Source organism: Vidua macroura, chromosome 1, assembly GCF_024509145.1.
Source record: "Vidua macroura isolate BioBank_ID:100142 chromosome 1, ASM2450914v1, whole genome shotgun sequence".
NCBI classification, from domain to species: Eukaryota; Metazoa; Chordata; class Aves; order Passeriformes; family Viduidae; genus Vidua; species Vidua macroura.
The window spans coordinates 52,091,982-52,116,089 of record NC_071571.1 but is presented as its reverse complement, the minus strand read 5'-3'; the positions used below and the strand labels follow the sequence as shown (position 1 = coordinate 52,116,089).

The 24,108-nt window shown below is 43.3% G+C and overlaps 1 protein-coding gene across 2 annotated transcripts in view; it reads left to right on the top strand.

Annotated features, from left to right (window-relative positions):
- The first annotated feature begins 2,033 nt into the window (after positions 1-2,033).
- VOPP1 (VOPP1 WW domain binding protein) overlaps positions 2,034-24,108 on the top strand; it is a 62,488-nt gene continuing 40,413 nt past the window's right edge. Inside the window, exon 1 of one of the 2 annotated variants that reach the window (XM_053995501.1) lies at positions 2,034-2,446. In XM_053995501.1, coding sequence (XP_053851476.1) covers positions 2,396-2,446 — 51 coding nt within the window. In that variant the 5' untranslated portion in view covers positions 2,034-2,395. Of the gene's footprint in view, positions 2,447-2,593; positions 2,917-24,108 lie in introns of those variants that run through there. The other variant, XM_053995492.1, reaches the window with a different exon arrangement.

The following is a 24,108-nucleotide window of genomic DNA, read 5'->3' as shown; positions in this document are numbered from 1 at the left end:
GTCATTGAATGTCCCCAAAACACTGTCTCCTAGGTCATGCAACACAGAAATTAGGGATGAGAAGGGAGTTTAGGGTTAGCCATACATCAGGACAGAGCTCTGAAAACCATCCTTTTCAAACTTCTATAAACTGGAACCTTTTTGAAGTGATGCCTGGCTTTGAATTGTTATGTTGAGACAATATAAGCTGATCTCTCTTAGGTGATACCCAGTGTAGAATGTGTCTTTCTCAATATGCCAGATGTAAGAAAGTGTAACTTTTCAACTCAGATTATATAGACACCTGTGTGTATAATTGCCTTATTCAGACTTCACTGCTGGACAAAGCAATGGCCATGACATTTCCTTAGGGACCTTCTAGCATATTCAATTAGAGATGCAAGCATTCATCTGAAAAATTCATCACACAGCTTCAGATTGGTTGACATCAAACAGAGACAAAAATAAGTATCAAAATGAGCGGCTCTCAAGAAGGACTTGCGCAGGCTGCCTCTGAGTACACAATATCATCCAGTGTGCGGGAACCTGTATACAGTTACTCCTTACTTAAACATATGACCCGGGCCTGAGAGCACGTATGATTAATGGTGCCAGCTGGAAGATGCTCATAAACTCACCCAAAGTTCACTGTATGGAAAAAATAACCAGCTGATGATGTTTTGCTGCAACGTGATATCAGGAGATGGCAAGTTTCCCGCTCGAATACTATGACGACAGAGAAGTGGTGAATGAAGGAGTTGTGAGTTGTGAGGATGTGCTAGTAGTTTTTTAATAGGTAACCCACAAAAGGACAGTGGGAGGTATATCTCCTTCAGAAATGCTGCTGGGAAAGGTCTGCCATAAAGAGGGAAATGGGGCAGTTCTCCCTCTTATCTATTTTGATTTTCCCCTGAAAATTAAGTTGCTAGCTTACCTACAAAGCAAGAGCAAAAGACCTGTAATCCTCCTCAACTCAGAAAAGAGCTGTGCCTCCCTCCAACTGCATACAGTGTGCAGCTGTGGTAAGGGTGCAACGGGCTTGGAAAAGGAGGCTCAAAGCACCAGGACAAGATGGTCATGGTGAAGGAAATACCCAAGGCATACACCCAACTACACCAGCCACGTGCAGCTGGAGAGATCAGTACCAGTGTTGGAGAGTACCTCCACTCCAGTTTAAGATTTGTCATGAGACCTTTACAGGTAAATATCCCAGGGCTGTTACCAAGCATGCTGAGCAAGCAAAGGATCAGACCTCTTCTCTGAAATGCCAAAGGTTACCGCATGGGTAAGGGCAGCTAGACACACAGCTCCCGTTCCCACCCACCAGGCTGGCAGAGGGAACACCTTATAGAATCACAGAACCATAGAATTATTTGAGTTGGAAAGGACTCTCAAAGATTATTCCATGGGGAGGGACACCTTCCACTAGACCAGGTTACACAAAGACTCATCCAACCCAGCTTTGAACCCTTCCAGAGATAGGGCATCCACAACTTCCTGGGCAATCTGGTTCCAGTGTCTCACCAAACTCACTGCAAAAGATTTCTTCCATGTCCAACCTAAATCGACTCTCCTTCAGTTTCAAATCATTGCCCATTGGTCGATCACTACAGGTAAAAAAATCTGTCCTTATCTTTCTTATAACCCCCCTTTATGTACTAGAAGGCTGCTTTAAATCGTCCCCAGAACCTTCTCATCTCCGGGCTGAAGAGCTCCAACTCCTAGTATTCGTAGGAGAGATTACCCGTCCCTCTGGGCATCTTTGTTGCCTCCTCTGGATTCACTCCAGAAGATCGCTCTTCCGGAGAAGGGGTGTCGAGGTCACGGCTCCAAGGAGGAAGGAACCCGGTACTGTGCCCTCGGGACAGGGGCAGGGGCAGGTGCGGGGACGGTGACAGGAGCAGGGGGAAATGCGAGACAGAGGCAGATGCGGGGGCAAAGGCGGGATCACTTATCCTCCGCCACCGCCCCCTCCCGGCCGGGCAGTGGCGCGGGGCGGGGCCGGCCGCTCCTCTGCCCGCCCTCGGCGGCCCCGGCGCCGGCGTCTTTGTGCCGCCTGCCCCAGCAACCCATAGTCTCCACCTTGCCTCGCCCCGACCCTGCTTCGCTCGGCTCCGGCCGCCGACGCTGCCGCTGAGGGGATCAGCGGGTCAGCCCGCCCTCGCCCTGCTGCGGGGCTTCCCCGCCTCCCACTCCGCCCCACCGCCGCTCTACTCCGCCTCGTCCCTCTGCCCCCGGTGCGGGTCACTCGCGGCCGCCTCCCCCGGCTGCCTGTGAGCTCGCCGTGCGCGCTGCCGCCCGGAGCTCCCCCGCCGTCGGGGATGGCGCGGCTGGCAGCGCCCGTGCACGCCTGAGGCGGAGGGGCGAGCCCGCCGCCGCCGCGGGAGGAGGAGGAAAAGGAGGAGGAGGAAGAGAGATGAAGCACTTCCACCCTGGGGTCGCGCTGCTGCTCTCGCTGCTGTGGGAGGTGAGGTGGGCCGTGGGGGGAGCGCTGCCCTGCCCAGCGGCGGCTGCGGCAGCCCCGGGTTCATCCCGCGGGGGTCCGCCATCAGTCGCGACCTGGAACTGCGCGGCTGGCGGAGGGGAGCTGCAGCCCGCACCCAGCCGAGGGGGGATGCGCGGGAGGTGATTTATTTTGGGGTTAGTGTCTTTGCCGGAACGGGCTTGGCTCCACAGGCAGTGCGCGGTCAGGAGTGCGGGGGAGCTGCGGGGCCGGGCTGGGCGAGACCCGGCGCGGCTGCGGGTGCGGTGGTCACGGGCGTTCGCGGCGGCCGGGCTCGCCGAGTGTCTGGGGTCTTACTGCTGGAGCAGAGGAAGATTATCCGCGGTGTGATGGAGCAGAGTAACACGGGACCCATACGCAGGGGCACAAGCTGCTGGAAGCTGGCCATTCCCAGCAGACTGGCAGACTGTCCAGGGGACGCAAAGCCTGCGCCAGTAAGTAAGGGTTAGACGGAAGGCACATCCCTTATTTTCATTATTCTCTTATTTTCATTTCGTGGACAGAGTGTCCATTGCGAGGTAGGTAGAGGTGCAGCGGCATCAGCTCACGAGGAGCCGTGGCGGCACCGTGCAGTGTGGTTAAACTTCTGGGAAAACCTGGATAGCGCAGCTTTCGTACTTATAACAACCAAACAAACAGTGAATTAGGAGCTTTCATTAATTGGAGGGGGGATTTGTGCCACGCAGTTCTAGACGCATGGAATAGTTTGGATTGGAAGACACCTTAAAGATCGTCTAGTTTAAACCTCCCTCCCGTGGGCTGGGATGACCCTGGATCAGGGCTTGGGAAAGCAGCTTTTTTTTTTTTTTTTTTTTTTTTTTTTTTTTTTTTTTTTTTGCGGCGGGTGGATGGGCAGATGTTTTCTGGGGATGAGCTGTCTCTTGGTCTGTGGTTTAACCTTGGGGTTGGGGATGGGCAGGGGTGCAGCAGTAGCCCCCCTGAGACAGACCTGTGCGGGCACGCTGCCATGTGCAGCTCCCGGTGACAGGGTTGGCAGCGTGCTGGAGTCGTGGCCGGGACACGTGCAGTAGCAGCGTGCCGGGGTGACTTCGGAAACACCCGTGGGCTTGTCTTAGGCACATCTCTGCGTTCATGAAACCCAGAGGCAATGTAGCTGAAAGTGTCTGAGAGGTCAAAGAGCTGTGCTGCCTCTGTGATAGAACAGTTTAGACAGGAAATGAATTAATTTTTTTTTTTTTTAAACGGCATGCCACGAAACCCATATATGGAAACCGGAGTGCTGGCTGTGTAGTTACTGCTTTTGGTAATGGATATAATTCATGAAAATGATGTTTACTACATGTTTATGCCACCTACGTAGATGAATGATTTCTGGTGTGTTGCCCACTGTGCCATCCAGCATCATCCCATTAAAACACTCAAATCAAAATTATTGCTTAATGTAAAGAAGCGTAACTCTTTACAGGTTAATTGATTTGCATCTCTTTCCCCTGGCTGTAAACCTGGCCTTGGTTCTGGCCCTCAACTGCTCTTGACTCCACAGCAGCTCTTCAGAAAGCAGGAATAGCAAAATGTCGATTAAATGAAACAAACATCACCATTTCCCCGAGGGATTGTGTTCATCTGAGACACTGAAAGGTTTCACCCCTCTAGGATCACTTTGATTAGATGTCTCTGTTCTCTTAACGTGTATTCTGCTGAAAAAGATAATTTGTGCCTGAAAAAAGTAATTTGCATAAATCCTCATTGGATCTAGCCAGTGTTGCTGTTATTTAAGCTTTTGTACTGGTTTTAATTGTGGAGTTTCCCCCCCTTTTTTTTCTTTTAATCTAGAATGTTTGTTTTGCCATCTGGTTTTGTGGATTTCTTTTTCTTTCTTGGAAGTTCTTAGGTTGCCTTTTAAAATGAAAATGTGTAAATAAGGCTGTATTCTACATACCCAGAAACAGAGTGCTGGGAGTTTAAATAACTTAATCAGCGACATCTGGTTGCTTTGAAGGTTTTTGGTGCATGAAACTTTTGATGTCTTCTTCACAAAGTTCTATACTGGATATTATCTGAAAAAAACATTGTTGCAATTGTTTTTAAATCTGTTTGCAGCTCCAACATGATCTTAGTAGTTATTGAACTGAGTGTGAGCTGAGAAATATGGTTTTCATTCATCATTTTGCAAAAGGCTCTGACTGTTACCCAGGTACTGTGGGGAGGAACTCATTTAGTCTGTCAGAGCACTATGCAGTAGTTTACTGATTCCAACTAGGTTTTCTCTGGGTAGATTACCCAAAATACTTGTAAAATGTTTGTGTATTGTAAAACCACTATTTCTGGTTATATTGATGAAAGGAATGAACTTCTTCACAATTAAGTATACATCAAGTTCATGGTGGGTGTGATGTGGGGAATGTGTGTGTTTATGGCTTTCAGGCTGAAGCCTAGTCAGTAGCTAGCTGTGGCAGTCTCCCACGAGGAAGTGAAGGTTTGCTGCTCCGATGTAAAGGCAGAAGATGCAGAAGAGGGGCTTGAGCAGCAGGAGCTTCCATGTGCTGGTGGGTGGTTTCATGAAAGTGACTAAAAGCATCAACATCGAAGCAGGATTTAAACATAAGAAATTGCTGGCTCTTGGTGCTAAAATGCCTCTCCTTGTTCTAGACAAGCTTGAGATGTGCTAACTACAGAAACAGCCAGAGCACCCAGATGGTGGGAGAGGGGGACTAATTTTGAGTTTTCTTGTGTGATGAGGGTTTTTTCACTGCAATCACAAAGACCATGGTGGAAGAAAAATCTCTGACCCCAGGACCCAGGAAGCTCTGCTCTGAGAAGACATTATTAAGGGAGAAAAGCTAAAGATGTCATGTGTTTTGCTCATTACTTAATTGCAGTTGAACAGTTTAACAAGTAAGGTAAAATGAGGTGGACAATTTGACAGGTAATTTTGGTTCTCGAAGGAAGAAATGAAGACTATTGAATCTTTATGTGTCTCTTTCAAATTAATTTGACTACTTGGAGATAGCAGTGTGCTATTAACTGCAGTTGGTTGAAATGCCCTTTTTCACCAGGAGCCTGGATGACTGGTATACCCACAGTACTGACATATATGATTTCTTCACTCAAAAATGACCAGTAGTCTTGCTTGCTAGCTTGGCTAGTGGCTCTGTCAACAGAACTGTGTTTTGTCTCAATTGGCTCTCAGTTTTATGGAAAGATTTGAGGAAGTCCTTGAAGTGATGACTGTTTGGAGTGCATATATCAAGATTTTCTGCTTCTCTTTAATCAGTGATCCCAAGGGCTTTGGTTGTCTGAGCTTAAATGTGACTTTAATGAATAATGGTGTCTTTGGAATGGGGAAAAAATAAAACTAAACAGTCAATCCCCCCACCCCCTGATAAAGCAAGTTTTTTTTCAGCCTGAATGAGGGTACCAGTGTCTCTGTGGGGCTTACTTCTCGGACTGAGTGCTTGCTTTCTTTCTCACAAGCTGTAGAAGTGCTGGATGGAGGAGAGCTCAGTAGCTGAAGCTCAGCTCAAGGATGGGGAAGTTGAACAGAGCTCAAGCAGGCCGATAGAGGACCCTATCTGTGCTGCAGTGGTAATAATGGTGTTTTATTGTTGCTGCTGCAGAGAAGCTTGCTAGGTAACCTCAACTTTCAAAACTGTCAAATAATTTTAGATGCCTAAACCTCTCATTGGCTCCTATGTTGTATCCAGGAGAGTCTAGTGATCAGTAGAGTCCTCTTGTTAATTTGTCAGAAAGATACTATGCAAGAGTCAAGTGCCTTTTTCAAAAAAGATCAAGAAAATGAACATGTCATAGCAATGGCAAAATGTGTTGTCTTGAAATAAAATTCAAATACTCCTGACAGTCTGTCATACAAGATTTGTTTTAGTAAAAGCGAAGTTGGCTGGTACTCCTCAGTTGGTTAACTGCTGTATTGAGCTTTTTAGTATTATTTTTGTAAGTGGGCTTCAACAGGAGACATTTTATCAAATCAGAGAAACCAAAAATTTATGTCCTTCCTGAAGAGGTTTGTTTGTAGTTTTTCTTTGATTGTGTTTTGGGTTTTTTAAGTCTTTGTAGAACAAGAACGTTAAGATGAAGAAACCCACCAGTCTTAAAGAAAAAACCTACACATTTTAATCATGGTAGGCGCAGGTGGAGTTCAAGAATTTGTGAGGATTATGGGGACTGCTACATCCTCCCCTCGCCCCCTGTTTCTGGTATTTTTTTCTATCCGTTAGTGGTCAAGTTTTCCTTTCTATAAAGTACTCTAAGAGTGTATATACCCTTAAATGTACAAATGTGCATGCACACCAGTGTTTTTGTCTCTGTGATGTCCCTCTCTGTGGAATATGGATATTGCCCTGTTGATGTTTTAACTCTTGTGGGGGTTGGGGTGAATAAGGGGAAAAAAATCTATCCCAAAAATTCTGCTACAGAGTTGTTAGTGTAGATGTGGCCACTAACCCTCTCCTGCATTTTAGTTTTGGTTACATAACAGATTTAGCCGCTTAAACAGTTTGGTGTTTTTTTTCCTTTACCCTTCTGCGGCTGGTTGCAAAGCAGCTATTGCATTGCTGAGTGAAGGCAAGAAAGAGCTTTTTTACGATTTACAGTTTGGAGATCCAACTGCTGCTGGCAAGCCTTCCCTGCCTCTTGACAGCAGCGAGATGGGCTGTGATTTCCAGGCGGGAGGATTGAGCTCACACACTTTTCTCACTTCGCTCCTGCTGAGGAGGAGACAGATTCGTGTTGGTTATGGGTAGGGATTGACTGCCATTTGCATCCCCTAAGAGGAAGTGCAAATGGGGTTTTTTGGGCTTGGTTGGTGTGGGCTTTTTTTTGTTTAAATTAGAAGAAGCATCTGTAAAATCTGTTTGTATTTTCTTATGGCAGTCAAAAATATTTTGCACTTTCTGTTATGCTTTCTTCATAAAAGGGAAGTTGTCTGACTCTCTTTCCTCTTGCTACTTTCCACTCAGCTAATGCAGGTGGCTGAAAGGTTAAACTCAGCCAAAGCAAGCCCTTAGACTTCAGGTGCTCTTTTAAAATGGATTTAGCTAAAATCAATAGAAAAAAGGCCTCAATTGAAACTCTTTTAATACAAATTCATTTTGGTTTTCCCCCCTAAGAAGAGGCTTAGAAAAACTGCAGTGAGTATGCCCATATAGAGGCTTGCTCTGGTCATCAGTGTAGGCTGAATTTACAGGCAGAAACAGATTAATGCTTAAGCTTATGCTACAGAATTTAAAGTAAAAATATATTTTAATATTTAAAATATATCTTTCTGGGGCAAGGTGGCTACCAATTTACTTCAAATTTGTTGTGATATAAAAAGCAAAATCCATATGAAAAACCATTACATAAAGCTAGCATATTTTAATTTTTATGTCTGGTTTTTGACAACACTGTGTTGCTTTGTATCCTCAGCAATACAGATGAGTTTGTTTTGCTGAAGGTTTTGTTGAAATCCTGTTAGAGTTTGTTATGGCAAATATAAACTCTCTTTGGGCTAGCAAGAGGCAAAGTCTTTCTAAAAGCTTTTTTGTTTGTTTGCTTTAATAGTTTTTTTTGGGAAATGAATCTTAGGTCTGTCTGAAGTCTGGGGACACAGCCTGGGATCTTGGTCATTAAATAGCAGTTTAAAGACAAGGGAAAGCTAAAGTCTTAAATAGTGGATATTACCACTTTGCTGATACCAGAACAGTAAGATATGAGATGAAATGCCATGCCTGGTATTTCAGAAGGGCATGAGAGGAGAATCGGGGTTTGTTGAATGCTTTTTTCTTTTTCTTTCTTTTGAGAACAATATATCTTGACAGGTTTCTCACATATTAAATGGAAGAGTTATCACTACTGAGTTAAAAGTGTCTTTCTTCAGAAGTGTGTCTTCAAGCTAAATAAGCGTTAGCTACACCTGTGTTATAAATAGTGCAACTAAAAATCTCTTCCTTCTTTCTCAATAATTCAGATTTCAGTCTGGTAAAATTTTTAAAGGAAAGGAACTAGCAAGAGGTGGTTTCTTCTCTGTATCTCATGAAATGAAGGTGTGGGTTGTTGCTGGCAGGGGTGGTCTCTAATCCCTGGTTTTGCCAGCACCTGTAGCTCTAGTGACCCTGGGAACACTAAAGGATCATATCAACCCACTGATGCCATGAGTGACTAAGCCACAAAAAAGGGTTTGGGGGAAAAAAGTGAGAGGGAATAGTTTTCCATTGGTTCAGCAGAGGTTTGTGCCGTGGTATAGCATCATGAAACTTGCTGCAAGGGAGGAGAGAGATGTATGGCTTGGAGCAGGCCTGCTCATTTTGGTAGCACACTTCTTGTTTCAATACATTAAGTATCTCCTAATGGGAATTATAAAATCCTTTTGATTGGAAAAGACCTTTAAAGTCATTGAGTCCAATGGTAAACTTAGCACAGCTACAGGTAAACTGTGTCCCTAGGTGATGCTGCATTTGTACTGGAGTGGAAGGCAATCACGGAAACCTTTTCTGTGCTCTACTAGAAGGGGAAACTAGCAGAGTGTGATTTTTTTTCCTTTGCCTGAAAGATGCCATTAGATACTATTCTGGAAAAATTAGTCTTACCGTTTTCCCAAATCACCTGCCAAGTGTCTCTCAGAGCAGAAGTGCTCAACCAGACCTCCCCAGCCTTTCCCATCTGTGGGGCAGGAGAGGATCATGGATAGAGACTGTACTTCTGGGAAAGGTCCAGCATCAGTTGCAACATGGGAGGGACTGTTGTCCTCAAGTCCAGCCAAGGGTAACTACAAACACAGCACTCCTCTGCTGCACCCTTCACTCCACCTCTCTCATTTGGAAGTCTAAAAAAAACCCCAAAACCTTGGACTTTCAATGAAAGTGACTGTGAAGTGATCTGGGCCTTAGTTTCAAAGTTTAGAGGCAGTGGAAGGTGGCCATTTGTGAAGGGTGGTGAAGCAGGGTGATGGGAGTATACCTAGACTCCAGTCCTGGCTGCACAAGAGCCCTCTGTAAGCAGCTCACTGTTTCCAGCTGGAGTAGGAAAGATGCTATATCAGCTGGCTTGGTCTCCCACCTCTGACATTGATAGGCACCAGGCAACTAAAGAGCTGGCAATGGTTTTGAGGATGGATCCTTCCTTCCAAGGTCTTGTGCTGCTGGAATAAGATGTGAGGGCTGTGGACTCCAGGAATGTAGCCAATACCTCTAAAGATTTGTCCTTCTAAGGTAATTACATTTTATGTTTTCTTACGCCTTTCTAGTTACATGCATTCCAGTCTGTTTGGGTCTTCCCTGGGAGTATGAAGAATTGGAGAACCTTGAAATGAAATTAGTAGGAGAGGAATGTGAGCATGTGGGAAGGTGGCAGGGATCTCATTGACAGCAGACTGAAGATGATGGGTAGCACGTGTTATACTTGATGTGAGAGGAGCATTTTGTTGTGCGTGTTCATCTTTTTGGGCCTCAGTCAGTGGCACTAACACCCCAGGGAGCATGATGCTTTTGTAGACCTACTCTGCTTAGCTTGGTCTTGCCACCACTATAGTTACAGTGACAGGCTTGTGCTGCTATGGGGTTAAGAGCAGGTAGTGTGCCTGTGATCCAGAGGGTTTGGTTGTCAATAAATTAGGAGCTCTGTCAGGGAACATATACTAGCAAAGAAAAATAAAATCAGTGGCTGATTTGTAGCAAAGATGAGCTTATTTTGAGTTGCTGCAAACTTGGGTTTTTTTGGCTGGCACAGTTGTGTCTTGCTGCATGCATGTCTGAGAGCTGTAGGCAGACCAACAAAATTCTTCTGTGTGTCCTGTTTGGAGTCTGTTTTTCTCCTTTCTGGACAGGAGGTGCTCCTTGTCTAACCAGAAAAGGCCAGGTGTTTTTGGCACAGTCCCTTTAGTATCAACACAGGAGTTTGATATCCAACTGTGCAGCACTGTTTAGACATGGTGATATAACAACAGACAGTGTAAGGGTCTGTACCCGGGGAATTGCTCAGTGTTTTGTTTCTCCCAGTTTTATTAAATCTCTTCACTAAAGTGGATTGAAAACCTGTTAACTTAGTGAATTCTTTTCTGCTTTCCTCATTACATCTGTAAATGTAAATTGTGTCTGTAAATGTGGCGTTTCTCAGTCTGGTTGGTGGGTGACTGTAAGTGCTTCAGCTTTTGATGCAAAAACAAGACAATGATAAGTCAAGCAAGTGTTTTCTTTCATTTCTGTTCCTCGAGGGGGAAAATACATTGCTCACTGCTACAGATAATTCTCTCAATACTGGCGTAAGTGATATCCAGGAATTCACTGCTGGCTCTCTTACAGTGCAAGTTCCCAGCTCAGGGCCTTATTTCCCTGCTGCAATTGGAACCAGGGGTTTAACCTATTACAGGAAGGGTAGTGGGTATAAAAGTCCACCTTCAGTTGTTCAAGTGCCATTAAGTTTGGCAGAATCTCAGTCCAAAAGAGAGGATACATGATCTCTGAACGCACTGCTTTCAAATGGTCAGATAATTGTCTAGCCTAAAAAAAAAAAATGGGGGGAGGATGGGTGCGTAAGAAATTTTAAATCTACTTTTTCAAGGTCTGCTTTTCTTTTTCAGGCTGACATAAGATGCTGCTATCTTGAGTGCTGTCTTTCCTATCCCAAACATTTATCAGTAATGATAACCATAATTTTCAATGTTTTGAGCAGCAGTGGTGTAGAGGATGCCTGCTGATCCTGAACTATCAAGCAGTGCTGCCATGATGGGCCGCACCGTGTGCAGTGGGGTTTTGCACCAGGGACCCCAGTTCTGCTCTGATCTGCTTCTTGACTAAAGCAATTCACATCTCTTGGCTGTGATACAGAAATACTAATAGCATATGGGATTAGGTTTAAACTCTTCAGAACTGGGTCATCCTGTAGTTTGAGATAGTGTAAGATAACGTTAGGCTGCTTCATTTTTTTTTTCTGTAGCTGAAATGATAGTGGTCTCTATTCCTAAACTTGTGTGCATGCATCCCTGCTGCATATGTTTGCGGGCATATTTCTTAGTATGACCTGTATTTCTAGGGAAGCTAGGGAGCAGAGGAGGCATAAGTGCCTAATAATAGCTAGATACTACAAGTTGCGTAATGTTGAGTAAAACCTAAGGCAATTTGGGGCTTTCGCATAATGCCAGCACCATGTAACCAGCTGAACTTAGTGCTGAACTTACAGCATGGTGATAGAAAAGTGTTTCAGAATCTGCAAGTGATCTGTAGATCTTGGAGCTTCTGTTTTCTGAAATCCAGGTCTTAGATTTGTTTTTTCATGTGCTGTGGATAATACTTCTGATGCTGACTCCTTAAAGCCCAGGGCGAATATTAGCAAGCTGGGTCTCACTACATCCGGTATGTGGCAATTGTCTGGATGGGTATCTGCAGTGTTCCTAGAAGGTGTTGGATGGGATCCTGAAAATGTTGTGGGAGACACATTGGAATATGCCCAAAACCTGCCTGGTGAAACTTCCCGGCGTGCGTATGCTGACCCACACTGCCAGCTCTGTGTGCTTGTATGCCTGTCACAAGGCATCCTGTGGGAACACAATTAGGTTGTAGCTTCACCTGGTTTTCCCTGTGGACAAAAACCATGGGCACAGCTGTGGCACAAAGCCAGGGGGATTTGGATTAAGCTTGTTTTAATTCTGTAGCAATCTTGACTTCCTATTTTTATTAAAGCCCTAATCCTGGGCTCAGTCCAAAGGCCATTAAAAGTCAGTGGAGACATCCCTCTTGCTTCCAGTGAATGCTGGGACAGGCTGCCTGGAGGATGCTGGGTGCCTTTGGTTTTGCTGTCTCAAACCAGCTTGAGGTGCAAGTGACCTTTGCTCTGTGCAGCTTCTGGAGCCCTGTGGGCAGGGATGGTGGTGTCTTCCCCCAGCTGAAGGCGCACACACTGAAAAGTTTGGTTGCCTTGAAGCAGCTCTTGCTGTCACTCCTCTGTGCACCTGCACTATGCAGCACTATGTCCACCCACGGAGCTGCCAGTGTAGCTCTCCTTGAGGAAGCCGCTACTTAGCCAGCCACGGTCACTGTCCATGTTGCATAAGAAGAAAAGCATCGTAGTCATTATATAAAAGAGATTATGTAACTGGGTAATTTGGTAATCGCCTCTCTGGTGAATGCTAAGAATAGCTTGTGAATATGCATTTATTTCTGTGATAGCCATCCACAGTGATGAAGTGCTTGAAAAAGTGGCTGCTGGGCAGTGGCACAGGGTGAAACACTGCCTGCTCTGTGTGTGTTTGCAGAGACTTCGCAGCTCTGTCGCTCCTGTGCTGCTGTGGTTAGACACATCAGCTGCTGTTCCCCTTGCCCCACATTGTGGTGTGACCTGTTCCACAGGTGCAGTGAGGGTATCCAACTGCTTTTGATAAGCCTGTGCCACCTGCCTGTGGCATCCGTACAAGGCTGTGCAATGCATAGGCAGAACAGATGACGGAGGAGGGAACACATGTTGCTTCTCCATGAATTGGGGCCATTTTTGCTTTCTCTTACTTCCCAGAACTATCTGTTTTTCATGCTGAATTTGCCAGTACCCCTTCCCCCCACCCCACCCCAAGAAGTGTCTGGGAGGTGCTGGACAATTTCCAGGATCCTGGTAAGGAGCAAGAAGGCTGATTGCCTGCTTTGAGACAACTGAAAAGACTATGTGTGCTTCAACCCCACTCCTTCTTGCACCTTTGTTCGTGGGTTTATTCCTCTCTTGCAGAAGGGAAGGTGATTCATAAAAAAAAAAAAAAATCAGATGCTGCCAAAGCCTGTGAGAGCTCTCTGATGCTAACTGAAGTCAAGGGAAAAACTGTGAAAGAGATGGGTGCTATTCCTTGTAGTCTCTTAGTCCTGAGAAGGCTGTGCAGGGGTGAGCTCAGGATAGCTTGGGAGAAGGCAGGAAGCTGGATGAAGGGCTGTGGCAGGGGAGGAAGTGAGCAAAAGAAACTCTCTGAGCACCAGTAGTTCATTTGGGAACATCAGTCCTGGCTCTGAAAATGTTCCTGCAGTTTTCACATCAGCTTCTGGAGTCTGGATGGCTGCTGGCTTTTTCTTGTGGGTTTAGGGTTATTTTAAATTTTTCTTTTGTGTGATTTCAGTTTGCCTTCCCATTCACTGTCCTGAAGGTACAGTTTGCCACCTTTTCTCATTGCAACAGCTACATCTTCTCTGCCTTCAATTGCTTTTTCAGCTCCTCATCTCTTGCTGCCTGAAGCTCAAGCTCTTTAACCTTATCTTCAAGCTGCCACATAATCCTCTCTCCACCTACGGCTCTGACCTGTTTTCCTCCTCCTCCTCCCAGCCTTGCTCTGGACTGTTGTTCCACCCTTCTTGGCTTAGGATGGCTTTCTTCTCTCTTTTCTGTGTTAATGATTTCATGATTTGCAATAGTTTCCAGTTATCTGGCTGCTGCATTCCTGTTCTCTTTTTAAAATGTTTTTTTTCTGTGCTTTCCTCTTTTATTTCTTTTCTAGGCTTTCTTCAGTTCCATCTATGATTCAGCCCTGGCACAACCACTTCCCACATGGGTTTTGCCTCTCCTGTCATTTCTTTACTTTTCCCTACTTGCAGAAGGAAAGGCTGTACCATCTGCCCTTAAAAGTGCCTTATAAATCCATTTCCCACGTATTGCTGTTAGGTGTTGGATGCAGATTAAAAAAAAAAAAAATTAAAATCTTTTTCCCTTGAAAGATTTCCATCCTGTCCCTTTGGCCTGAATATCTGTTTCCTAGCATGTTTTTTTCTCATTTTTGTATGTTAGGCTAGAAATTTGAGAGTTCAGCTTGCAACTTCACCCAGGAATTCCCTTCGCAGAGTGGGTGATTCCTTGTTGCAGTTGGCTGCCTTGTGTACAGACCCCTTCTCCTTGGTATTTATGCCTTCTCCTTTTAGTAGGATATCAACCCTGGAATATGCTGCTGTCATTGTCAGGGCAAAAGAGTGTTAGGGGAATGTTTTTAATAAACATATGGTTGTTGCTTAATTTAGATGGAAAGTAAGCAGAGGAGACAGCATGCGCAGCACCCTGTGAACTGTAGAGGACAAGGGCAAGCACAAACCATGGATAATATGAAATTGTTTTGATGCCATGTAAATTCTCAGATGCTTAATGGACTTAATTTTTCAGTCTCAAATTACACATCTGGAAAAAGATGTGACTAACTTAATGGACTTAATTTTTCAGTCTCAAATTACACATCTGGAAAAAGATGTGACTAAAGTTGAGAATTTTTGTGCAAAAGCATGTAAGGTTGTGTTAGAGCTGTTATGGGAGCTTTTGTAATGTGAAAACTGTTTAATTTGCAACTGTACAGATTAATTAATAATCCTATCTGGATTGATAGGCAAGTGTGAAGTAGTGAAAAGAGAAGGAAGCCAAAATTCATGTACTATGTTAACTTTTTAAAACCAGTGAAACTGAAATGGTATCTCATTTGCATCAAGTTTAATGGAAGGTATGTATGTAAACTCCTTCCTAGGATCAAAGAAAAACATTAATTCTTAGTTTAATGCAGATAAGATGGTTCAAGGTGCATAAGTATTGTATAAAAAGGTATGAAGACAGTTTTTACATTTGGTGCAGAGACGTCATACAAGATTTTGCTTTACTTTTGTCTGCTTTGCCAGTGCCACATGCAGCATGTATAATCTGATTGACTTCACTAGTAATGTTACCTTCCTTGTTCTGAAGCCTCCAGATGCAGGCTTTCACCATGTGGGTTGTTAGTGTGTGACAGAAACCCTGGGGTTCATCTGGGGCATATCAGTCGTATTGGATGTGAAGGCAGAACTCTCACTGGTAGGAAGGAGCAGAATGGGCTCCATATTTTGGAGTTTGAACTCCAATCCTAATTGGTCATCTGTTTCCTTTGAAGAAAATAGACTGTGAAGATATTAAATTTCTTATGAAGGTTAAAGTTCAGTTAAATAGATTCAGTTAAAGATATTTCCAAAAGCAAGTCCAACGGAGGAAAAAAGATGAGCAGTGTCTGCAAATATCCCGCTGTTGGGAAGTGCCTGATGGAGCCAAATTAATAACTTTTGAGAAGATCCCTTTTGAAATGTTCCTGCAGCAAGCTTTTAAAAAAGATCTAGAGAGGCTTGAAAGCAGGAACCCTTTGTAAAAACTTTCCTTCAAGCAAGAACATTTTGATATGACATGAAACAAGATTATGAAGGGACAATTAGTATTGGGTTTCCTGATACTGCCTAGAGAAAGCTGGGCAGTCTTTTTTGCTGTGGTAGGGAAGGCACTTGTAATCTCAGTGTCAGTATTTGCAAGTGTTAGTCTAGTCCTGATGGTTTCTCCCTGGATATCTCCCTGAAGGTGACTGCCTCGTGTGAGCATTTTAAACACTCAGGTCTTGAGGAAGGACTGAGGTCTGACTCTGAAGCCATCTGCAGGAACAAATACTCTTCCAAAGGAATTGACCTCATGTCTATGCAGGCTTGCCAGATGTGTCTGGATCTGACTGTCCCTCAGTCTGACAGGTGTTTTTGTAGCCATTTGGTGGCAGGGATGTACCTGCCACCTTTGCGCTAGTATGATGGGACAGCTCCTGCCTGCCTGCTCTGCCTGCACCTGCAGGGACAGAGGTGCTCACACTTGGATACTTGTTCCTACAACATGGGCTGAAGGTGGCAAAACTACATCATGTGCCCGACTTTAATACCTGGCTCTTCAGCTGCTGAAAAAAATCACCGTTCTTTTCTCTTTCAATGCTTTATGTTGTTCTGGAGGAGAAATTCTTTCTTAATGATGTTCTAGACTGATATATGTTCTGTATTCATGGTAACAGCTTCTCTAACTATCCATCTTCCAAATTAGATTAAATCTATTTGTACATTTATGGTATATCTTCACGCTTTATTCAAACACAAGTAATCAAATAAAGAGCAATTCATGCTGTTATGCTTCAGAAGTCCTTGCCAGTACTTAGATTTTTATGGGAAAACAGAATTTTGCAGTTAATTGTAATGACAAAAAGTATGCTTGTCTGCCATCTCTCATAGAGGATTTCATAGTACTTAAGCAATATTAAGTATGTCATAGCATGTTCTAGGATCATCCAGTCCAGATGCGTAATCTTGTACTGATGAGTAAGCGGGCAGAAAGTATTGAAAATGTCATGCAGGGTGTTTGTAGCAGAATTAGAAACTTAAGAGTTCTGATTCCTGGTTTCTTAGTCCAGTTCAGTATAAGGCAACTGCTTTGATTTTACTATGAGCGCTTTGCAACAAGCCCTTCTTTTTCATGAGGTTATAAACATGGGAATTTTTTTGGAAATTCCAAGCAAGGCATCTTGTCAATGGCATGAATCTCTACAGGCATATGAGTGGTCTGGAGGAAGATTTCCTGTATTGGACTCTTCTCCATGTGGAATTAAGAAATTGTAACCATTATGTTTATTCAGTGTGTCCTGTTAGTAGTGAATCTGAGATCAGTAGATACCTCCAGATTCTTAGCCTCAGTCTTTTGTTTTATGCATTTGCACATTTACCACTCAACTGTACTTGTATTGTGATTGTCTTCTAGACTTAATGACTTTCTGATGATCTAATTAACCTTAGCCTGTTAGTGATGCCAATATTTATTTGTGTAGAATATGAATTAATGAAAGTGTCCACCTGCATCTCACCTCTTTGGATAGCTGACTAAACCTGTTTAATTTATTGTCTTCATAGTTCTGCACTCTGAAATACCACAGAAACACTTGTGTGAGGTTCTTTGTTTCCCTTTTTTTCCCTTTTTTTTTCTTTTTAACCATTCATTGAATATGCAGTCCTAAGACAATCCAGTCTAATATTTTACAAACTTGGGTCAATGCCGCTGAGTAGATTAGGTCAAAATAGAAATAACAGCACATCAAAACAGTATTAAACTTTCAAAGGCTGTTTTTATTTAAGCACTTCCAAAAGCTAGGGAATTGAAAGTCCAGGTTTACAATGTGTGATGAGAGTGGAACTTCTCAGAAAAGCCTGGCATTCACCCAGGGTGTGGGAGGCCAGTTTTGTCTCCTTTGTGTCCTCTGGATGAGTCCTTGAAAGAGTTCCTACCCTAGGTGGGGTATCCTAGAATTGATTTATGTAAGTTGTTGACATTATCTCTCTTTTCCACTTAGAAAAGAAATATGTGCTAAGCTAGGTAAAAATCTTCACCAATGCTCAGTGGTTTAGATGCTCTTTGAAGAGAGAAACCTGTGTTTGCAGCATTTATTCCAGTTATACCCCTTCAGAAACTGAACATAGACACTGAAAGACAGAAAAGGGCGAGACATTAGGTCTATTGGTTGCAATAACACAGTGTGGGCCTTGTCTTGAGTGCTTACATGAGGAATTTGAAGCATCTGCTTGTGTGTGTTGGAGAAAGAGATAATTCTGTCCTTGCTGCTTTTTTACACAATATCCCAAAAATTTTACTGTTATCTCCTCATAGAGATAGGATGCTGGTGAAAATAGGTCTTTGCACCTATATTTATGCATTCCATGTAAATGCATAGAGTGCATATGCATTCTGTTTCAATGTTGAAAAGAAACACTGCCAGCACAAAAGTTTGAGGTTTTGTCTCCTCCAATTACCTGAAGTTAAATTTTGTTCACTTCCAGGAGAGCGAGAGAGACTCGGGTCCTTCTGCGTGGGAGATGGAAAACAGCTTTGCCATATCCTGGCAGAACACATTAGCTGGGCTGGGTGGATCTTGACTGCAATTGCTACTGCACCCTTCCCCTTATACCTCTCTGTTCTGCAAATCTGTCCTTTTGGACACCTAACAGATGAAAAAAAAAAAAAAAAAAAAACCCCAAAGGAATATTTGTGTTTTGTTTTTGCTTTAGGAATGCAGGAAACACTGTTTCAGGATCTGAAAAATACAGTTATGTGCCCAGCCCCCTATTATGAGAGGGTTTCTCCAAAGATTTCTCTTAAAGTTTCATATCAAGCTGGCACTATCTGGAGTTTACCTGCTGCTACATATGTAATTCATATGATGACATGAAATATTTATATATAATAAGCAGCATATAAAAATCTGTCTTCCCTCCTTTTTGTATTGAGAGCATCTTACGGCAATGTCCTGAATGTTGCACATCCAGGCATGGACTGTGGCAATACTGGAGAGAAAAATTTCAAATAATTACCATTCCTCTCCAGTAGCTGGGGAGATGGGAAGGTGGTACAGTGGAGGATGCAGAGAGGGCAATGTCTAGTATATCTTTTCCAACCTTACAGACTGTTCGAAAACAGATCCATACAACATTTAGGCTGAGAGTATTGGTAGTATCTTTTCTAACCACCAGATTTTTTGCAGGGCTGTTATATTCCTGACATTGCTGTGCCAGTTCATGGTATCTTTCTCATCTCCTTCCTGTCTGATAGGGACTAGGTTAGGGAATTAATGCTGAGGCTGGTTTTGCTGCTTTTTCCTTTAATGAACATCTTAAGGCAGTCTTAGATACTTATTTCAATTTTTATTTATGTGAAATGATGAAATGTCCATGGAACTGGATGTATGCTACATTAAGTGGTGAGTTTATACATTCCTAAGTCTGTCTTATGTCTACTGCTCTTATTTGCTTTATTTTTTTTTTTTTTTCCCTGAATATTTTTAAATAATCCAATGATTTACATTTTTTTCTGGATAGTCCAGTTTTCCAATTTTGTGTTTCTGTGGCTGGTGACAGGGCTGGTAAATCAGGATTGATTTAACACTAGCCACCTCTTTTGGTGAGAGAGACCATCCAAGTGATCTGTGCAGAGAAACCAAAACAAAAGAGATGAAGAGTTTTCAAATAAAAGCATATCAGGAGCATCAGTCCTACAGTTGCTTGTACCAATGTGTAGAATTGGCACTCTGGGTTTCTTGTTGCACACTGTGCATTTAAGCTTCGAGGAAACCCTGCATCTTGAGCCTCTGATCACAATTTTATGTGCGTAAATAGTGCTGGATTTTACAATGTCCCCCAAGAATACTCTGTTCTGCTATCAGGCAGTCTCAAAACAAGCTGCCTACATGTGTGCCTTGCAAATAAGCCTCAAACCTGACCTGGAGGGAATACATCTGTGGGTGGATGCACAGCCCAAGCTCCCCATCTCCTCAGAGCTCTGCCCCTCAGATGAGGTTGTTGGCAAAGTTGATTATGAATCCTGGTGATGGGGATGACTTTCTGTTTGAAGCAGAAGAACCCAGTTTTAACTGTTAGGAAAAAAACCTTACTTTTTAGAGCTTGTCTTATGTTAGAAATAATCAGTTTCCTCATTCATGACTTAATGTATTTGAAGATATTTTTCCATTCAGTGTGTTTTTGTGATCTACTATACTCTATAGGATGTAGTATAAAAGTATGGCCTCATGGCTAAAGGCAGTGTTACTTAGAAAAGTGGGGTTCTGCTGTTGGCTCTGCTGTCAGGCAGGGGCACATTTCTTTGTGATTTTTGTTCCATGTTCTTCTTTTCGTTTAAGAAATTATAACTTCTATTCATAGCTGGTCTTCGAGGCTGTGGATTAAAGCCATAGATTAAAAGCCATAGGAAAGACAGATAGGTTTCAACAGATTGAATGAGCAGATCCTACTGTTAACAGAGATGAGGAAGAGGGATCTCTGATATCCTTTTACTGAGTACTAAGTATCATGACCAAGTACCACCGAATTATCTCTTGCCATGTACCATGTTGTTTCTCACGTCAAGAAATGCTTACTCTGACTATGGGCTGGGGGCCCTCTTTCAGTCTGTATGGTTTCATAGTTAGGAGGGTTTTTTTTAGCTAGTGAACTTAAGGCCTTTAATAAAACCTTGTTTTTAAAAAAGTAAAAAAGATCTGGATATCAGTTTCATTCCCTCTATTGAGAAAGATTAACTTCTGGGATTCTTTTTTCCGCTTTGTTTAATGGCCTTGATCACATCTACTTTCCTCTTGGCCTGAAAAACCTGAAAAACCTATCACAAGCCTTGACTTGTGATACAGTTGGCATTGTACCTTAAGGAGCCACAGACATTGCCATCGTGTAGTGTTAAACTCTCCTCCATAATTTCCCAGAGCTGGGCTATTCTGTTCCTCCTGCACCTTGATTCTGGAACCTGGGTACAAAGTTTTGCAATTTAATTTTTTTTGCTATTTAAATTTATGCAATTTTGATCAGTCTTCAAACAAATAGTAACTCCAAGCAAAATTTTCTAGAAATGTTATTTAAAAATTATGGATTCACCATGTTTTTCCATATGTTTGCCTAAGTTTGTCAGAAAATGTTATAAATGAAAAATATATTCCAGAGGTTTTTATTTGTCTGAAAGCCACAAAAACTGTTTTGTGTTTCATGACATGGTTCAACCCCAGCTGGCAGCTAAACACCACACAGCTACTTGCTCACCCTCTCCTAGTGGGATGGGGAAGAGAATCAGAAGGGTAAAAGCTGGTAAACTCCTGGGCTGGGATAAAGACAGCTTAATGGGGAAAGTGAAGTGAGGAATTTATTCACTACTTCCACTGGACAGGTGGGTGTTTAGCCATTCCCAGGCTCCATCACACATAACAGTTACTTGGGAAGACAAATGCCATCACTCTGAATATCTTCCCTTCATTCTTCTTCTCACACCTGATATTCTGAGCATGACACCATATAATGTGGAATATGCCTTTGGTCACTTGAAGACAGCTGTTCTGGCTCTGTCCTCTCCCAGCTTTTTGTGCACCCCCAGTCTCCTCCCTGCTGAGGCAGTGTGAGGCACAGAAAAGGCCTTGGCTCTGTGCAAGCACTGATCAGCAATAACTGAAATATTCCTGTGTTATCAACATCGTTTTCAGCCCAAATCCCAAACATAGCCCCATAGTAACTACTGTGAATTAAATTAACGCTCCCCCAGCCAAAACCAGCACATTCTGTACTGCTGATTCCATACCATTTACATCATGCTCAGGTCCCACACTATCCAATACATCCTCATTTTACCTCCACCACCCTTCACTCACATCCTTTGGTATAATATGTAGATATCATTCCCTTAGTCAATGAACATTGGGCTCATTTAGTCCTGTGACTCAGGGGTTGCATCTCTTATAGGGAACACTCAGGTTGGGAGAGATGGTGTGGAGTTACTTGCGTGGAATTATTGGGCAGCACAACCAGGTCAGGTCACTGCTGCATTTGCACTGTTCCTTGTAAGGCTTGTCCTCTCTTGGTTCACGTGGTTTCTGCTGTTGTAATTCCCATAACATAATTCTGGTCCCTTTGGACCAGACCTTGGGGTTTAATAGCGCAATGAAATTGACCCTGGTACAGCTTGGATTTATCCACAGACTGCAATCCTTAGGGTTGTACTTGCTCCAAGTGGAGCCTTATCTATCAGCCAGGGTATACCTGCTGTGGTGTGGACTTATCCATGGGCAGAGTTGCTTTGAGATGCACCTGTTCCAGCAGGGCCTTTTATCCACTGGCCACAATCCCTTCGGAGGTACACCTGCTGCAGCACAGACATAAACACAGCTACAGTACCTGCTCTGGCATGGGCTTATCTGCAGCCACAGGCACTCTGGAGTGTTCTGCTCCAGTGTGGGCTCATCCACAGGTGACAATCCCTTTGACTTGAGTCGTACTGGAATTCCAGCCTGTCCAACACAGCAGTGATGCTCTGGTCATCTGCCAGCACAGGCACATCGCCATGGCTGTTATCAGATTGTTTCCAGGCACAGCAGAGTAAGATGACAAGCAGCACAGCAGTACAGGAAGCAGTGAAAGCAAAAAGCAGGAAGTAATGAGCACCAGAGCCTGATATACAGTAAGGCAAGCAAGCCCTGCAGGCCCAGGGGCCTGCTGATTAATAGCCAAACAGCAATAACAGCTATAAATTCCATCTAGCCCCTTCCAGTCTAACCTGTTATCATCTCCAAATGTTCAAACCCCAGGCTGCCACCCAAAAAGGATAGCTGTGGTTTAACTCCAGCCAGCAACAATGCACCACACAGCCTCTTCCTCACTCTCACCCAGTGGAATGGGGAAGGGAATCAGTGGTAGAAGTCAGAAAAAAGCATGGGTTGAGGTGAAAGCTGTTGAACCAAAGGTTGTGCTCACAGAGCAAAATGAGGAATACATTCACCCCTTCCTGTGGGCTGGCAGGTGTTCAGCCACCCCCAGGAAGTCAGGGCTCCATCACACGTAGTGGTTACTTGGGAAGACAACTGTCATCATTCTGAACATCCCCCTTTCCTTCTTTCCCTGGCTTTATGTGTTCATCATGATGCTGTATGATATGGAATATCTCTTTGGACAGTTAGAATCCGTTGTCCTGACTGTATCTTCCCAACTTTTTGTGCACCCCTAGCCTTCTTCACTGGCATGGTGGTACAAGAGGCAGAAAAGGCCTTGGGGCTGTGTAAGCACAGCTCAGCAATAACTAAAACATCCCAGTGGTATCAACACTGTTTCCAACACAAATCCAAACTAGCTACTGCAGAGAAAATTAACTCTACCCCAGCCAAACTCAGCACATTTCATCATGATGCCTTCATGAAAATCACCCTCAGTAAGCTACCATACATACCCATCCATGTGTTATGTTGGTCTTTGGGAAGTGTTGGTCAAAATGGAATACCTTTCTAAATCCTCATCTAGCCAGTTCTCAGGCCATAAAGTTCAGTGGGACATTTGCAAGGATGAGAGGCGATGCTCTTCCTACTTGTCATTGTTTTGTGTTTAATTGAATGGTCTGTGCCTTGCAGGCATAAGATGATCTTAGTGGTTGTTTATGGTTTTATAAATCTGTAGACTAAGGGGTTTGTATTCTTTGGCTGCAGTTATACAGAGGAAGTCTGAATATTTGAGTATTGAATACTGCATAACTTTTCCATGTATGAACTTGGAGAAAGTGTTTTGATTGGTTCGTTTGCTTCTTAAACTCTGTAGGATCAGAGATCATGTCTGAAATATTTTATACATCTCGTGTAGGTTTTAGGTAATTAATATTTCATGCTTGCCCTCAGATATGTGGTAGTGGTTAAAACTCAATTAAGTGGTGATTATACAGAATGATGAATATTTCATTTATTTAATATGAAATAGGAAAAAGATTATATTGCTTCCATTATGGTTTTATTTCAAAAATCTTTGTCAAGATTAGCAAGATTGAAAATCCTTAGTGTCCTGAATTTATTCTGCTGAAAGAATGCAAGTATTTATTTGAGGACTTGAAAAAATGGATTTTGTTGTCCTCCTTTATAAGGATGTTTCTTCTTGCACATTTATAAAAGCTTTTGCCTTGTTAACCTTCAGTTACAGACCAAAATATTGTTCTGTTCACACCATTTATTAGTTGAGCTCTTGGTAATTGTATATTCAGAAATACGAGTGTCTGCAAGATTGAAAGAAATCAGATGGGTGAGACAGGTGTCTGTCTGTGTCTGTACTCTGTCTCAGATGGTGGCAGGTGCTGTGCCAGGAAGGGCCACAAGACTGCGCACTGTCTGAGGTCCATTCCTTTCATGCCTCCCCAGCATATGGACCACTTGGATCAGAGATATTAAGGTGTAGCTCCCTTTTGATTTGGTTTAATTACTGGTTTGTATCTGTCATCCGTGGACTAGTTCCTTTTGAATCTGTCTTCTGCAGTTTCCTGCAGCAACAGATTTCAGATGTTGTTGGTGTACTATGTAAAAAAGAACTTCTTAAATGAATTTCCTGCTAGGAAAAGGG